A 14,057-nucleotide genomic window follows, 5' to 3' on the forward strand; every position below is an offset into this window, starting at 1 on the left:
GTCAAGAATGCCCATTGCTTCTGTTTCACAACATGGGTTAAAATCAATAACATTAAGGTTAATTTTAAACACTTAATGTGTCAAAGTGATATTCTCAACATTCCAGCCTGCTGTTAGTTTTTCACTGATATTTGCAGTGCATTAGGTCTAGTAAGAGAATGTTTCACAATCTCATTTGCTCTCAAAGACTTTTCTAACAAACCATGCAATAAGGGTCTAATTCTTTTGATGACTTTRGTCAAAACCAAACATATGCTCCAAGGTGCAGCATGCACAAAAAGGAGCTGAGACACACAAAGATTTTGTTAAAAAATATATTTTTGTGTATCACTGGCTTGCAGAAGCTGTCAAAGAAGAATACCAGAAGAACAGTCAAACTAGCTATTTCTTTGGCTCATTTAAAACCTGCGAAATGTATTCAGATTTCTAGCAAGAGGACAGTTTGGTTTCACATAAATGTGTCCTTCCATGATGCATACATGAATGAGCAGCAGTCTGAAACAGGGCTTAAAAAACAGGCCCTCCATCATCTGGCTTCAGAGATGCTGCAGACTCAGCTGCTTCATTGGGTTTCAAGCCACAGACAAGGCTTTGAAATTTCCACCCACTTCTGCAATTCAGGTCACCTCTTGGGTGCTGAGAGAGGCATTAAAAGTCTAATTTTAGGCTCTTAGTTTCAGAAATCATCCCTGCAAAATCCAAGCTCTCTTACCAAGCCTCCGTAGGCTAGGGTGGAAATAGGTATCAGCGAGGCTTCACAGTCTGCACTCAGAGTTRGGTATTAGTAACTAAAATACAGAAAGATATTCTGGGTAGAGCTACTGTTGAGAAGGCAACACAAGAGGCAGAATGGACAGTTTTGTGTTTCAGCAGGAGACTGTGAACAAACTTGCCACCCTCCTGCTCACAGCTGCTAGGTGACCCTAGCAGACCCTGCTCGCTGGCTGCACCGTTTGGGATGAAGAAGGTGTGTGGAGAAGGGCTGCAGTAGGGTGCATAGGCAGTGCTCAGCAGCTGGAGTTCACATGGGCTCTATGTAAACACAAAACGGAGCACAAACCCAGAGTGTTGATGATGCATGGTAGAAGATCCAAGGGTAGATCTGCATGAGATGATGCTTGTCCCMCTGCTCACATCTCCTGCACGCCGGCACAGAGATGGGAACTGCAGAGGGAACTATATTTTTTTTGTGGGAAGGAAGCTGGATGCAAAAAGGGATGGCAGAGGCTCAGGAGGGAGCTGCTGCTTGCCACCTTACACCCACGGTTTCACAAACATAACTGATACTCTGAGATGGCCCTCAGGTTATCTGAGGATGCAGATTAGCTAAGTACTTGTTTGCAAAGGACAGTACTTTTACAGTGGTGTGAGTTATCTGAGATGTAGGCTATATGCATGAAAATACAATACTTTGAGCTCCTCAATTCAAAGCACTGTGATGTGATAGCAAGATACATATTATAGGGTCTTAAATCATGTCTACAGCACTGATTACAGATTCCCCTAGTCCTGCCTCAGCATGTGCCAGGATCAGAGGCAGACCTGCAAAGGATTCCTTTGGGATGGACTATTCAAGTGCTCCAAATTCCTGTGCAGGCTCCRGGAGTGGATATTGCTTAAGTGCTACCTTTATTTTCCCTTTCCAAGCCTTTCAGGTCAGAGAAAAACAGTGCATTTGCAGAAAAGAGCTGAACACAGACTCCAGAGATGTCTGGGACATGTCAGTTATATCCAACCATTGCCGTGCTCCTTAGGCAGGTTTATACACACAGGCCAGCTGGCAGACGGAAAAATCCAGGCCTTACAAAAACTAATAGATCGACTTGATCAGGCCAGGGTTTCATCAGAGAAAATCCTACTGTATTTTTTTTCCTCTGGATCTTTTGTTTACTGGATCCCAAAATCCAGCTGAACAGCCCAGCCATGTATAACTCAGAAATGCTCAAATTTTCCAGGATTTGAAGAGGGAATAACAGGTTATAATGTACTTTCTTCCTAGATCTCCTGTGCAAGTTTGCTAAGGAGCATCTCGAGAGCTGAATGCAGCACTAACTTCAGTTGTTTATTTTACATTTTTACGGGGAACATCTGGGCCTTTGCTGTGTTTCCCTTCATTAGGGCACTTCTGCAACATCACTGAGTCTGGAGAATGAACCTGGAGTTGAGCCATCTTCTATGATGGTGCAGACTGATTATCAGAGGACATTTTGTTTGTTATTTAATGCTATGTCTATGTTTAAATGGCATATTAAACTTTTGCCGTAAGTTATGCTCCTATTAACTCCCATCCAGGAGCAAACTTCTTGGGATGTTTGAGGTAACTGCTCTGCTAGAGGATCCAAAGGCAACAGCTAAGGAAGATGCTGTAGGCAAACCACAGTCCTTTTATCAGTGCATGGAGAGAAGTTAAACAAATTTCCCAAGTCCTGTCATGTATATGCCAACACAGACCAACACTTTCAGCAGCTGTGCTTTCCAGGACATATTTCTAATGCAGAGAAAAGAGCTCAGATCTGAAGATTATGACTTAAGGGCAGAAAAGTCTTTATCTCCCCGAGCCTCTCTCAGAAAAGCCTAGATGTATGAGGCTCAATATTGTTAAAGAGATGTTCTCTCTTAAATGAGCCTTACTTAAAAAAGACCCGGCTCGTGTGCCGAAGATTACTTTAGATAGGGGAGTTAATTAGTTTGCAATCCACAGCTGCAAATATCAAACGTTTGGAAAAGCCTGTTATTGTGCCCAGCTCTGCAGCTCAAAAGAGGAAATAATGGCCAAGCATTGAAACCTCAAAAAGAGTTACCGGGGTAGCCTCCAGCCAGGGCTGCTGATAAGCTGCAGCAGCGAGAGGGTTATAAGGAAGGAAGACAACACGGCGAGGAACCACAGGGCAGATCCTGCAAGGCCTGGGCTGATGCATAGGCACTGGAGATGCTCTCCTGAACAGAAAGTGGCAAAAGAAAGACCCAAAAAGAGCCCAAGTTGGCACCGCTGAAGTCAGGACCATTGCAAATACCGTTTCTGCCTCCAGAAGGCAGACCCAGGCAGAAAGAACATTTTCTCTGTACATTCTCCTCCCTGTCCTTTTCTAGGTAGTTCAGCCTGGATAGGATCTTGATAGGACCTTCTGGAAAAATTGCATGTGCCCCATTGCCTTGGCAGCAGGCCTGGATTTCAGTGCTGATGGCTCCCTGTAAAGTGGGCCAATGTACGCCAAAATAATTAAGACAAAGAAAAGTTATGCTCTCTTCTTGTGTATGCTCAATGCAGTGCCTTCTGTCATCAAAGGAGCTATATTTATTTGAATCCAAGAAGGTTATTGGGTCTAAGGGGGGCAGATAAAGCCATGTCATTTCTACTATGAGAATGATCATCTGAAAATTTTCCATAATGTTTCCCGCTTTCAGACGAGACCTTGGGTGATGGATACCTCTGATTTCCAAAACAATGAATGAAACTATCATGTCTTAAACCATAGTCCTTTTATCACAACACTGTGGACACCAGAACTTCTCTCAGCCATGGAAGGAAACTTAATGAAGGTCATTAGACAAGACATCTAATTAGGCTGTCAGCAAAGGACCATGTCCACCACTGATGAACATATCTCCTGGCATGGAAACTGCCATATGAGGACTGAGGAAGGGTTTTCCTGGTGGGTATTTAAGGACTTATTTGCCTTTCCAGGGCTCTCTATAGGAGGGGCTGCCTTTACTTGTGCTGGGGCCCAAATTCAACACCCACAGGCTCTGGGGACTGGAGGGGACAGAGCTCTCAGTGCCACCACACACTTCCCTCCCACCCCTTCCCAAGCCACCCTGACCCTCTGGGCTCAGTGCCGCCTTTAGTGATGATTTATATCTGTGCTGAAAAGCAGCTGTGCAATGAATTCAGTGCAGAAACATCCTCTCAGCTGGGTACCAGCATGCAATTTACTGGGGAAGACACATTCCCGAAGAAAAGGAGGTTAAATACAACTTAGTTTAGCCCCATGCACTATGCATGAGCACAGCAGCAAAGCTGCTGCTGATGGCTGTGAGCAGGAGCGGAGCCCTTGGCTTGYGAGTGTATAATTAGACTGAGCAGAAGGCAAAATATTCCATTATGACAACTCCAGCGTCGCAAGGAACAGGCCTTAGCAGATGTTGATTTGCAGGATAAACAAATTAACTCCATTTAATTCAGTCCCTCTGCCGTTCCAGCCCTTTGTTCTTTGATTTAAGGTGTCGAAGGCGGCACTTCTGCTGCATGCGTGACAAAAAGCACATGCCAGGACAGACACATAAATCTGGAAATGGACAACATGCCCAGTTGCCTTGTAGGTCTGGTGCATTTGTCTGTGATCTCTTAACCTTTCGAACCCTGGCTTTTGCCCAGGGGCTGATGTTTGACAAAAAAAAAGCTCCATTTTCAAAGCTCCAACAGCTTGTAAGTGAAATGATTGCCTTTGAGGTGGAGATCGCCCAGGATTACAGTGCTGTATTGGGTTGTTCTAAATAAGCAGATTTGGCTTTGTTAGCTTAAAATCCCAGTCTCTCTCTTTTTTTTTTTTTTTTTTTTTTTTTTTTTGTGGTAGGAGGTAAAAGAGGGAGGAAGATGCTTTTCCTTTTACATTTGAAAATGACCTTTTCCTGTTTGGGGCTCAGCAAGATTTCTGCCCCATCACTGTGGGGCAGCCTTGGCCCTGCATTAGCCCCTGGAGCGGCTGGGTTCCCACCATGGGCAAGCACGTTTCACCCCTAAATGCAACGTGGGGCATCGTGATGGGTGCKCGCCCAGTGCCACCATCGTCCCAGGCCACGCGGTGTCCCCAGTGAAGGACTCGCTCCTGTCCTTGTGTCCGTGGGGAACTAAAGGGAACCTTTTGTCTGTGGGGAACTAAAGGTTACAGGCTCTTTCTGAAAAGTTGAGCTTGGGTTTAAATGACTCTTCTGCATGGAGAGGTCTCAGAGGGGTCTGTGGCTCCTCTGCCTGCCAAGTTCAGGCCTTTTAATAATTAAAAGGCATTTGATTTTTTTGGTCCAAATGAAGAGATAAGCAGCTTTCTGTGTACTAAAAACTCAGGCTGGTTTTATAAAGGGCATTAGTGCAATCATCTTCCAGCTTTTAATAATGTGTTTAATACTTCTGTAAGCTAACAGGAGTATCAATGTGCACATAGCCTTAGAGGAATCATCTAATATTTTTCCTGAAGACATTTAAATTTCTTTAAATGTGACTGTTGAACTGTTACGAGCCAAGATCATGTGTTAGGAGCCAAGAKGCTTAATCTTTGTTGTGAGTACGTGAATATACTGGTACACTAAACAGCAACAGCTAAATATTTTAATGCCATAGACAGGTTGTGAATACATTCCAGAAGTCAAACACAGATCCCGTTGTGGTGTATGAACAGTTGGATCAAAGAAGTGGGTAGATATAAAAGGGTACCTTGCCTTTTTAATGTAGCATATTTTCCAAAGCCCTTGTGCTTCACTGACAGGTTTTTAACTGTTGGGCTGCTGTGCAGAACTATGTAGGTAGAATTGAAAAAAAAAAAGTTTTCATATCAAGAATTAAGTGTTTCAGGTTAATTCTGCACTGCTATAGGAGGCTAGTTGGGAAGCAATAGTAATACTAAAATAGTAGTTAAATATAAGTCCTTGTAAGTTAATATAAGTTAAATGTAAGCTTATATAAATATAAAAGAGTAATCACTAAACTTCAAGCCTGCAACCCAACCAGGCCTACTGAGGTCACCTCCGATATTCTACAGAAACAAGATCTTAGAGTACAACATGTTTCACAAGGAAACAACGTTGCTGAGTGGCTCTGTTTAATATTAACCCAGGCTCGTTAGGTATTTCCCTCCTCCTCTCTGCAGGGAGACGCTCGGCAGGTGCCTCTGAGAAGCACTGGGGTGAGCAGGAGAACTGAGGCTGGGTGATGCTCAATGCTCTCTGCCCCCTGGGTTCACCATTATTTAATAGTTCTGTTAAATGTGTCCTGCAGCCCCTGTGCTGACCCTGCATGGTCTCCCTGCAGCCAAGCCGGGAGTGGGACAGTGCAACCCCGAGCTGYGGAGGGACAGCGGGTACCAAGGAGCCCCTGCGCACAAAGGGTGGTTGCATCAGGCTCCGTCTCGCTGGAAAAGCTGGCTAAAAATATCCTGGGGAGATGTGCCACAGGCCGCACGCTGCCGGTGCCAGGTCTGTTGCAACGCGCTGGGACTCCGGCCATGCGCCGAATACCTGGGAACCAGGATGGGACCGCGYAGCTGTGGGCTGCTCTTCGCCCACCGACCCCTCGGCAGCCGCCAGCCTCCCTCACACCCCATGGGATCCTCCTGATGGCCAGTCTGGGCCAGGAGGGCGGTTTGGGGATGTCTGGGAGGGCTGAAGAGGCAGTGGGGAGGATCGAGGAGGGCTCGGTTTCTTTATCCCTCCTAAGAAGGCTTGTGCTATAAGACGATACCTCACTCCAGAGCCGTCTGGTCAAGTGGAAATCAACACTAGCTAAGTAAACTCTGATCATCCTGCTTAGAGACTGGAATTAAAAAGCTTTGCCAATCAGTCTTGATTAATAGGCGAAGGACAGAGCATTAGGATCAGTCACGCGGCGCTAGAAGGCAAGGCCTTTCCCTGAACTTTTATTTTTTCTTCTTTTCACATTCACACACATCCCCTGCCTCCATGAATTTTGCTAGGAACAGACCCGAAGCAGCAACCACAGAATATTTACACATCACTTTTGCCAGTGAGAAATATTAATCTACATATTAGCGTCCATCAAGGAGCTGAGCTCTATGCTGGAGAAAGCTGTCGCTCCGCTGCGATCAATAAAACTGTGAATGTTTTGCTCAGTGCCTTGAATATGTACGAGCCCTTGGCATGAGATCTTCAAATTTTGATGTATTGGTAGTGTTTTGACTGCATTCATCAGAGAGACGAGGATCAGATTGCACAGAAAAGTGATAATGACAGAACAAAGAAAGCACCGGAGAAGTGAAGCAAACCCTTTAGGGGGATGAAGGCAGCCGCACAGGCAAGATGGAGCCTCCTCATGCAAAGGCTCTCGCCATGGCCACACGGGCGCTCCGGAGGATTCCYGTGTGGTGCCTGCCTGTCAGGGCCCACACGAGGTCGTTGTGGGCGCCATGTTCCAAAGCGCCCTGTCTTGGCCCCGCGCTGCCCCCTTGTCGCTTTGGTGGCCCACCAGGAGCCCGCAGCAAGGCCACCTTCACCATTTGTGACAGACGGGTCCCCAAAGCACAGCACAGGCCCCTTGCATGGCGAGGGCCCTGCTTGGAAACCTGCTCCTCAAAATCAGTCAGGAAAGCCCAACAGATGATGTTGTTGGAGTTTGCTGGAAACAGCAAACAGGATTTTTGGAAGGACATACTTACCTAAGGAGCCTAAACCTCCCTATCCATCCCTGACCAGCACCCAGTGGTACTGCAGTACCCATTCCTGGGTCAGACTGCAGCCTGGAAAGACCAGGASGCTGCAGAGGCCCTGACAGGGACACAGTGCGAGTGTCCACCCGATCCGCAGGGCAGGGTGCCCCCATCCTCAGCGCGCACGGAAGCCATGGAGGCACCTGATCCGTGTTGCCCCAACACCTCCCGCCTCAGCYTCCCACCTGGATTGCGAAAGGAGCCCCAGGAGGAGGCCGTGGCCGCCGTCTCCTCGGGGCGGCCAAGGAGAGCCCTGCTCCGGGCCGGCGGTGGGCGCATTCCTGCGGGGTCAGGAGAGCCGGCGCGGCCAGGGCCCCTCGCCGCAGCCCCACGGAGCTGTTTGCACAGCGCCTGCTGTTTGTCCCAAGGACATTTCTTAAATTGTTTCTAGCACTTTTAAGTGCTTGATGGTGGCTTGTCCAGCTCTCGCGCCAATTGCTGCGCGCGCAGCAGTGTTGATCAAACACCACATCCGCGCAAACAAGCGGCCGCGCAGGCGAGCGGGGCTGGCGGGTGATGCTGCCTCCCTTTCGGGGCTTTAAGTAGCAGGAAAACCTGCTCCGGTTTTCCAAGCTGCTCTTGGCAGCTCCAAGGGAACAGCATTAAACACAGGCTGCGTTTCCACTGCGACACCCAGGGGTACACACTGGCGGGCGCCAGTGAGAAAAACAGAGATTTTTTGATAATTGTTGCATGCAAAACTGCCATGAGGTTCTCCCAGAGCTCAGCTTGAGAGGGCTCAGCCCAGCAGGGCTCCACGGCACAAACGTGTGGATCATCCACTTTCTGTGCTTGCAGGGAGTTGGTGATGACTCCTCTGCCATCAAACAGCAAGCCTGACAACTGCCAGGCATCCAAGCTTATCTAATTACATGCTTTCCTTAAATGATACCCCAAAGAAACCTCATAAAGAGTCCAGTGATGCGAAGAGTTGTTTTCAAAACTATGGACTAATCAGTGGAACTTGATAAAAAAGACAGAGCTCATGGGATGGCTGGATGAGATCAGGTAGGAGTTCTGTACACTGGAGTCAATATCTAGTAYGAGCAAAGGGGGACTCGGTGTTTCATTCAGAAACGTTTGCTCTCCGTGGACACRTGTGGTAGCATAGGAAAAGGATGTGTCTTAAATGCAGCGGTGATTTAAGGACTACAGGATTAGCACTTTTTCTGCCTGGACCTGGCAGATGCAYATGAGCTTTGTTCTATTTACAAACTTTGAAGAGAGCCGGATGAGAGAAGTGGTATCTATCTGAATTGCTTGGGTTGTAGCATTGTATATATGAATATGTTCATATATGTGAATATATTTCATTATTAGGTTGCTTATTTTTATGTATGAACCGCCTACTGTTTTGAAAGCCTTTCTTCTATTTTCAAACCTTCCTACTTACTAATAAAAATCACCATAGGAATTAACAAGTAAGGAGGAAAAGAAAAAGGATGAGCTCTTATTTTAAATACTGAAAAGCAAAATGCCAGCTACCACATTGCTTTATGTCCCACTTTCATTATATTGCATCATTGTCACTTCTGTGCAAAATTTCCAGATTCTAAAATGAAAGCCAAAACTGCTTTGATTTGTTTGAGAATTATAAATCTCTTGAGCTGAAAAAAGCTGGTGCCTGGGGGAGCATTGGGAAATGTATTATGGCTCATTCGCTCAGTTCTTAATCTTCCCTGGGCACCTGCTAATGTCTGTGCATGTAGCCAGGCTACAGGGAGAGGCAGACATTGGGCCTGCCCCAGCGCTGCGGTGCCTTAGTGTGGGTGACATTTACGTGCAATTTCAAACTGTCCACCTCAGAGAAGGCCTCTGAGSTGGGGCAGGAGCAGCTGGCACCGAGCCTGTGGTTTGCACGGTGATTTTGCAACCACGTGCTGGGAGCAATGACGTGCTCTGCTGTGAGGGCTGCTCGAGACAAGGGCCGCTGTCGTGCGCTGGCCCGGCTGCTCCATGGGATCTGAGGAGTCCTAGCTGAGCGCAGGCCCAAGATTCAAAGGCATTTCTAGACAGACCGAGCTTTGCAAGGCGTATTTGGTCAGATGAATCATACCTGAGTGCCTGTCGCCCACACGGCTGGGTCGAAGCTTTGTGCTCTCACCAAGGTCATAAAAGCACCRTGAATGTAGCTTGGGACGTACCGATCTCAGGTTATGGCTCCAGGAGGGGTGGGAACATCTGACTGAGGGAAATTCTCAGTACTCAACAAAGAACCTAACAGGAAACTGAGAGACTTTGTCCATTTGTAATTTTGGAGTAAAGATAATAAATAAAGAAATGTCTTTTTGGAATTTTTTTCCCCCCTACATTACTGCATTACATGGCAGAAAAGCTTTTGACTATATATACACACAGTTTAGCCTGATACTGAACAGATCAAAAGGTTTCATGTAATAACTTTGATGGAATCAAATAGATACTTTGGCAACTACAGTCTGGAATAAAAGACATTAATGTCTGTATCATACTTACATTATTTATTATTATATTTCAGTAGTTCTTAAAGACCTCAACAGCAATCAGGACATATTGTACTAGACACTGTAAAGATGCAGAGAAACGGAGACCCAACCTTAAAATACCTTCCAATGTAAATACACGAGACAGACAAAATTAATTTACTTTTCATGATAACTCAGCGCTTGACTCATCCACAGCCCATGCACAGTTCAATGTAAATGTCTAGACTTTCATAAAAGGTGTCTGACTCCCATGGATTGGGACTGTTCTTTCTCCAATGACTTTCCAGTGAGCTGTTCTCCCTAACTTTCAGGAGGATAGCAGCAAGTATCACTTTTAAAGGCTTTTTGTTTTTATTTTAACATCTATTTCAAACTGCAGCAGTTTCAAACCAGCTACCGGGTATAATTACTTCCAGCTGATCTGTACTCAAGTTATTCCAGAGACTATGTGAAAGGTTATACATTCTCAGTACTCATCTCCTGAAAATACACAGCCTCACTAGCCCTACAAACATAAATAATGTCATCACATTCATTAGTATTAACTGCGTGAATAACATGAACAAGCGCAAGATTAAATTGCCAGACTTAATTCTGTCTCATTCGTGCTAGTAACAGTTTCAAATGACATCCTACATCTRAACTATGCTGATAGAATATATAATATACATTCTAACTAGAATGCTTATTGAATCAAAYTGTGTTGCCCAGTACATCTGTGCAGGTTGTACAAGCTTCAATATAAACTGCACAAATGATAATAAAATCTCTCAATAAAGCACTTATGATCATTAGATTTCTAAATGCTTTACCTGAGGAGTAAGCCCTATTCTTATCATTTTAGCAATAAAGAAACTAAGATGCACGTCTCAAAGAAAGGAATAGTGCTAGTCATCTCACAATCAAATGGAAAGAATTTTGGCCTCTCAAGTCCTGCTCTACAGAACAAAGTTTGATCCAGTTAATCAAAGACTATCCATAAAACAGAGAGATTTGTTCCAGTGGTAACCCCCATGATTCATCCCTGTATTTCCATCACTGCTGCTCAGCCCTGCAGTTGGAATACACTCTAATACATATACATTAATACATAGAGTTAGAACTGGTCCACTGTCAGAATGACACATTAGCAGAACAGCCTACAAATGTGTTTCTACCTGCTTGTGAACTGAAGGTCTTCGTGTGCAGATACGCAGTATTTTCTTTACAGAARCTAGGCATCATAGAGAAAGCTCCTCCTTGAAAGCTGTGCAGAATTCACCTACGTATATCTTCACTTATATTTGACTACTAAGGTCTGCTGGCAGACTGTAGAGGAAGAACCCCAAAACAAAAACAATCGACCTCCCTTCCCCAAAAAACAGGTATGTGAACAAGCAGCTATCAGCACCTATAGACCATGGTGACAGGCCTGTGGAGCAGCTGCACTGAGGCTCTGAGGRGATCTGCAGAACAGTGAGAGCAGTGCCACGAAAAGGGGGAGCTTCTAATGCTGCACACATTCACATTCAGGAGTTTTCTTCTAATTTTGCTTCAAAGTTTATTTTGAAAGTTTTGCTTTGTGATAATATGAGTCAATGAAGGCAGGCAGACTTGCAGCTTTCCATGCTTATAGAAATAATGGGAAAGCTTTCCACAAAATCTTTGGTGCTTTATTTTTTTGGTAGATTGGGTGCTATGTTGTTTTGGAACCACATAACACCCAAAATGACACCTGGTGTCTTTGGGATACTCTCATCAAAAGCAAACTTCATGGACTCTTCTAAAGGTATTTCCACAACTTCTATCAGCTCTCCTTCTTCAGGCTGGCCACCACCTTCTCCAGTTTTCATCTGGTCCGTTACTTCTGCATAAAATAAGGTGTGTCTAGAACCTGTCAGACCAACTCCAGACCTGGAAAAGAGCAGACAGGGKTTTTTTTTTACATAAATGAAGTTAGTGAGGAACTAGGAATGGAAACCTGAACCCTCAATTTGTGTCTGCTACACAGTGCCAAAATACATGTCATTATTGCCTGTTCATTTATAGGTTTAGAATATATAAATACTATTTTGTTAGTATAGAAACTGATAACAACTTTCATGCAGAAGAATATACATCTTTTGAATATAATTCCATTTGAAAATGATTCATGTTTGAATATATTCTTCAGCTCTGGAAAAAAAATGTTAGTTTGGAAAGAGAAAAATTAGTCCTTGAATTGGTGAACAATTTTGTGTGAAATCAACAGAAACTTTTTCATCATGATCCACAGAGATCTAAAATGACAAAATGATGCTCCACTGTGTATCTCTATCCTACATTCGCTTGCTTGTTTTTACACAAAYACTTTGATTTTTGATTCTTAAGAAGATTATGTTCATTCACAGCTGGAGTCCTCTAGTCATGGACTGGTACAAGAATAAAAAAGCAGCCTCAGAGTCTTTCTCTATCATTCCTGAACTTTAGCCTTGACCCACATGGACCATTCTAAGCACACATGTTTCTAGAGTAATTCAGTCTCCCAGCTAGATTTGTTATAGTGGATTTAGCTGAGGATATTTTAAATTATGTAGTCTTTCTTCAGCTAAACAGCTTGCTATGTATTGTACTTACTTGCTAATCCTCTATTTCCTTAGAACTATTTCATTTAGATATTTTAAATAAGGGATAAGTACATAATCCATTCGGTCCTTCTAAGAAAATATTCATATTGCAATAGCAACTTCTTCATTTCACATGATTAAAAGTGACCTTTCACACTGAATGAAACCCAATACAAAGTTCACTGAAGTGATGAATCAGGAAAGCTTAAAAATTAGTCTTTATATTATTATATATATATGGGATTCTAAGATTTGTAGTGTCACTATGATCTTAAGGTGTAAATCCATGCTTATGCTATCACTGGATAACTAAGTCTCTCAGCTAATGCAACATAAATCACACCCCATTCACACCCTATTCATCATTTGCCCCTCAATTATTTTTAAAGTATGGCAGACTGAAATTTTGTTTTGGAATCTAATACTGGTTATTGCAGCTGTTTTTCTACATTGATATACTCTTCCTTAAACACAGAATAGGAGTGAACTATTCCCTTCTGAAAAAGACTACTATGATTTTGGACAGGTCATTTAACTCTCCTGGATCATTCCTGTATCTGCCAGAAAAGAGCTAGAGAAACTCATGTACCTTTGCCTGGCACTTCTGAGAGCTGAAAATGAAGCCTCTGCCATTTCCTTTGTTCTGTGCTCATCACTACATTTCAATATCTGTGCTATCTTTTAATACACACTTTTACTCATAAAATGTCAGCTACTAGCATGCAGCAAGAGACTAGACTAATGGTTTTCCCTTTCTCTTCCACTCCCACCAAAGTATGTGACCTCCTTTCTCAATCAGATTTAGTATTTGCTTTTTGGGGAGACGCTCTACTGAGTATTTGTATCCTATTATGGTGACCACCAGAGAAAGTTTGTCACTAAAAGCACCCTTTGGAGCTGCAAGCATCCACAGACTCCATGTGTCACTAGCTCTAGATCAGATACCTTCTCAGGACTCCCCTGTCCCTGTAAGGCCATTTGTCAGCCCTGCTGCTGCTCATCTCACCATGCAGGTTTAATCATTCTAATCTCATTATAAAACTAAGGTAGAGTCATTTTTCATGAAGTTGCTATCAGCAACCCACTCTCAAAATCTGCAATGCCATTTCTCATGCTAWTGTGCTATCAGTGCTCTATCTGCTCTGAGGATGACGGCACACTTTACTACGTTCCCTTCATGTTTAAACGCAATATGTTTTCTTGGTGTACTCAAGCAATAATGTATAACATTAAAAAACAAACAAAAAAATCCACTGGATACAAAATACTGATTAAAAGCAAACAGATCTATTCCACAGACTATCATGGCTGGCSATTTAAGCTGYAGTCTTTCAGCAAACAATCTCCTCCCAACATATTCACCTTGCTTTCTACCACTGACCACTTACCCATCTACACATTCCTTGCTATCCTAGCTCTSTCCCCTGGAAAAGAGCCTTACYGAGAGAAACCCTTCATGATGGAATAGTACGTTGTTCATTTTCTGTTCCCTCTTTTCCTTCTTCTTTTCTTGTTTGAGCAGGCAGAAACAGATCTATTTTGCCTTATCAGCTAGAGATCCAGATCTGGTTTTC

The 14,057-nt window shown here is 44.0% G+C and overlaps 1 protein-coding gene across 2 annotated transcripts in view; it reads right to left on the bottom strand.

Annotated features, from left to right (window-relative positions):
* Positions 1–9,978: 9,978 nt before the first annotated feature.
* Positions 9,979–14,057, bottom strand: part of NUDT14 (nudix hydrolase 14) — a 56,908-nt gene continuing 52,829 nt past the window's right edge. For both annotated transcript variants that reach the window (XM_026039217.1, XM_026039218.1), the window contains exon 5: positions 9,979–11,791. In XM_026039217.1, the coding sequence (XP_025895002.1) occupies positions 11,551–11,791 (241 nt within the window). In that variant the 3' untranslated portion in view covers positions 9,979–11,550. The remainder of the gene's footprint in view (positions 11,792–14,057) is intronic.

Source organism: Nothoprocta perdicaria, unplaced genomic scaffold (assembly GCF_003342845.1).
Source record: "Nothoprocta perdicaria isolate Ctin4 unplaced genomic scaffold, notPer1 scaffold_223, whole genome shotgun sequence".
In the NCBI taxonomy this organism is placed as follows: domain Eukaryota; kingdom Metazoa; phylum Chordata; class Aves; order Tinamiformes; family Tinamidae; genus Nothoprocta; species Nothoprocta perdicaria.